The 2,888-nt window shown below is 50.0% G+C and overlaps 1 protein-coding gene across 1 annotated transcript; it reads right to left on the minus strand.

Moving 5' to 3' along the window:
• Positions 1-285: 285 nt before the first annotated feature.
• On the minus strand, positions 286-1,590 carry LOC136461098 (wax ester synthase/diacylglycerol acyltransferase 5-like). The gene is made up of 3 exons (XM_066460546.1): positions 1,375-1,590; positions 656-1,276; positions 286-486 (listed from the first exon to the last, which is right to left on the minus strand). Exons 1-3 carry the CDS (start codon positions 1,588-1,590, stop codon positions 286-288), a joined length of 1,038 nt encoding a protein of 345 aa, XP_066316643.1.
• Between the last annotated feature and the right edge of the window lie 1,298 nt (positions 1,591-2,888).

Below are 2,888 nucleotides of genomic sequence, written 5' to 3' on the forward strand. Positions count from 1 at the left end.
GGAGAGGCATGGCGGTGGGCGGGCTGAGCGCTAGGGTTTTGGCGGCGAGCGACGGAGTTGGAGGAGACGAGGGATTGATGGGAGTGGGAGTTGGTAGGGAGGAGGGGAGTGGTGGGTAAAATATCGGAGGCTTTTATCTGTGTACCCTTAAAAAAGATGCCACACTCCTGTGTACCCCTCAAAAGTTGGTCGTCACCTACATGCCCTCACTCGAACTTTTCTTTTCCCTCACGCCATTCCATCGGCATTTGCTAATAACGGTGGGTAACAGCTCTGGAGAATGACTCAGTTGCCCTTGGGCTTGTATGGGCGTCTGAACTTTTTCGTTTCCCCTGTGCCATTGGCAGGCCAATTGGCTTTGGCTTTGACAAAAAGGACCGATCTAAAGCATGTGCTTCTGCTTGTGTCTTGCTCATCACCTAGCTTCCGGAAGTGATACCGTGACAGAGCAGCAGACGTCACCCCCACTAGCACGTCATTTACCGTCTGTGCAGTGCGTCGATGTCAAGGCATAGGCAGGCAGGCAGGCATGGAAACAAACAGATCATGTCAAAACAACATGCGTGCATGCACGTCGTGTCTATACAGCTAGCAGTACGTAGAACGGAAGAAGAATAAAAATTCGCATGCATGGTGTGTTACGACGACGACTCACACAGCCGAGAGCCTGCATGACGAGTTTGACGTCGTCGAGGCTGAGGGTGCGCATGACGAACCGCTTGCGCCTGAACTCGACGCCCGCGAACACGGTGGGCGGGTCGCGCACCAGCTGCAGCGCCATGGCGACGAAGCGCGCCACGTCCACCACGGTGTTCCACGCAAGCACGGCGCACGCCAGGACCCACGCGGCGAGCGCCAGGGCGCCCGCCGACCACGCGGGCCGCGGCGGGGCGCCGTAGACGCGCCGGCCCTGCTTGCGCCGCGCACTGGGAGGAGGCGGCGGCTGCGCGGATGGCATGGCCGGCAGGGCCCTGGGGTCGGCAGCGCTCCGCGTGCACGCCAGGAGGAGCGACACCAGCGACGTGCCGTCGCCGAGCGCGTGGTGGATGCGGAGCGCCACGGCGCACGCCGCCTCGGAGGTCGGGAAGTCCAGCACGTGGACCTCCCACAGCGGCCGCGACTGGTCCATGGGGAGCGTCGACAGCGACGCCACGTAGTCCTCCAGCGCCTTGTCGGGGTCGGCCGTGATGGCGGCGCGGTCCAGGTCCGGGACGATGATGTGGTCGTCCAGGTTCACCGTCGTGCGGACCCACCGCGGCTCTGCCCCGTCCATCACCTGCATGCTCCAACGTGCATGCAAGTATTAGTTCTAATTCTAAAGTAACACCAACTTGTATATTGCAAAAGAAAAAAAAGGAAGAAAAACGTATATACTCGGATGCTGCAGAAGCGGGGGTGGCGCGCGAGGGTGGCCCCGACGCCGGCGCGGGCAGGTTCCAAGTCGATGGGCTTGCCGAGGCCGAGGACAGCGACGATGTAGAAATCGTGGAACATGCGTGCTGTAGGACTCAGAGGCTCCTCCGCCGCCTCGCCGCTCGCCCCAGCTCCGCACAAAGTGTCTATCGAAAGCGGCGGCGGCGGCGGAGCCATGAGGGCCGGCGGCCGGCCGGCTATTGCACCAAACGCAATAAGCTAGCTGTATGTTAGTGTACTCGGGTGTGCGTGCAGTGTGTGTGCGTGGAGAGCAGCTGAGATCGGCGATCTTGTTTATATAGAGCAGTTGCAACATACTACGTACACGGTTACACGCATTGGATTAATTGGCCTGGTAATGGCACAGGGAAAACGAAAAAGTTCAGACGCTCATACAAGCCCAAGGGCAACTGAGTCATTCTCCAGAGCCGTTACCCACCGTTAGGAGCAAATGCCGACGGAATGGCGTGAGGGAAAAAAAAAGTTCGAGCGAGGGCATGTAGGTGACGACCAACTTTTGATGGGTACGCAGGAGTGTGGCATCTTTTTTAAGGGTACACAGGTAAAAGCCTCAAAATATCGGCCCGGTGCCCCGGTTTCAGCTTGCCTGTTTTTACTGTCCGATAGGATTTTACTTTTATCACGTTGGCGCGGTAAATATGTCCGATAGGGTTTTTCCTATAAAGATAACTTTTTTACGTGATTAATATACTCATTAAATTTTTTATTATTTTCTTAAGCATCTTAACAATTTCAAATAAAAACTTTAAAAATAAAAAACTTGTAGATCTCATCGTAGCTACTACTTAATAAAAAAGTATCATCATTTGACACATTTCAAAAAAATATAATTTTTGTGAGCCAAGAACTACTAAAACTTTATATTATTTTCTCATGCCTCTTAATAACTTCAAATGTAAAACTCAAAAGTATAAAGTTGTAGATCTCATTAAAAGCTACAACTTTGATATAAAAATATTTTTATTTAACGCCATACAAAAAAGGATATTATTTTTTCAATGCAACAAGTGCTAGTACGTAATTATTATGCTATTGAAATTTTATATTATTTTTTAGCATCTTAATATTTTGGATTCGTATTCTCTTCAGAAACATTTCTAGGATGACTCAGAATCACTTGATAAGACCGTTTGGCCAATAGACCGAATTCTGGTCCTCAAAAATTTGTTTTTCAATTGAAAATCTTACAAATGAAAATATTGCTTCAAAAGAATTCAAAACTTTTTTTGAACAAAGAACAATTTAAATACAATCCATTTTTATTTATTTCATCTAAATCCTTGGAAATCTGCAAGGGAAGTACACAAGGTGAAAAAAATAAGAATCGCTGAGAAACCACGTTCTAGATGATTCAGCGGTGTAGTATAAAAAAGAGAATCGTTTCTCTCGGTTTCCGAAGCTGATCCTGTTCGCTTGAATCACTTCAACGGTATTTTTCAGCGAATGGACAGTCT

This window comes from Miscanthus floridulus, chromosome 6 (genome assembly GCF_019320115.1).
Source record: "Miscanthus floridulus cultivar M001 chromosome 6, ASM1932011v1, whole genome shotgun sequence".
In the NCBI taxonomy this organism is placed as follows: domain Eukaryota; kingdom Viridiplantae; phylum Streptophyta; class Magnoliopsida; order Poales; family Poaceae; genus Miscanthus; species Miscanthus floridulus.

Coding starts and splice junctions, on each gene's coding strand:
- LOC136461098 (XM_066460546.1), bottom strand. CDS start 1,590: ATGGCTCCGCCGCCGCCGCCGCTTTCGATAGACACTTTGTGCGGAGCT. Junction 1,277..1,374: donor CCCGCTTCTGCAGCATCCGA/GTATATACGTTT, acceptor TGGAGCATGCAG/GTGATGGACGGGGCAGAGCC. Junction 487..655: donor TCATGCAGGCTCTCGGCTGT/GTGAGTCGTCGT, acceptor CGCACTGCACAG/ACGGTAAATGACGTGCTAGT.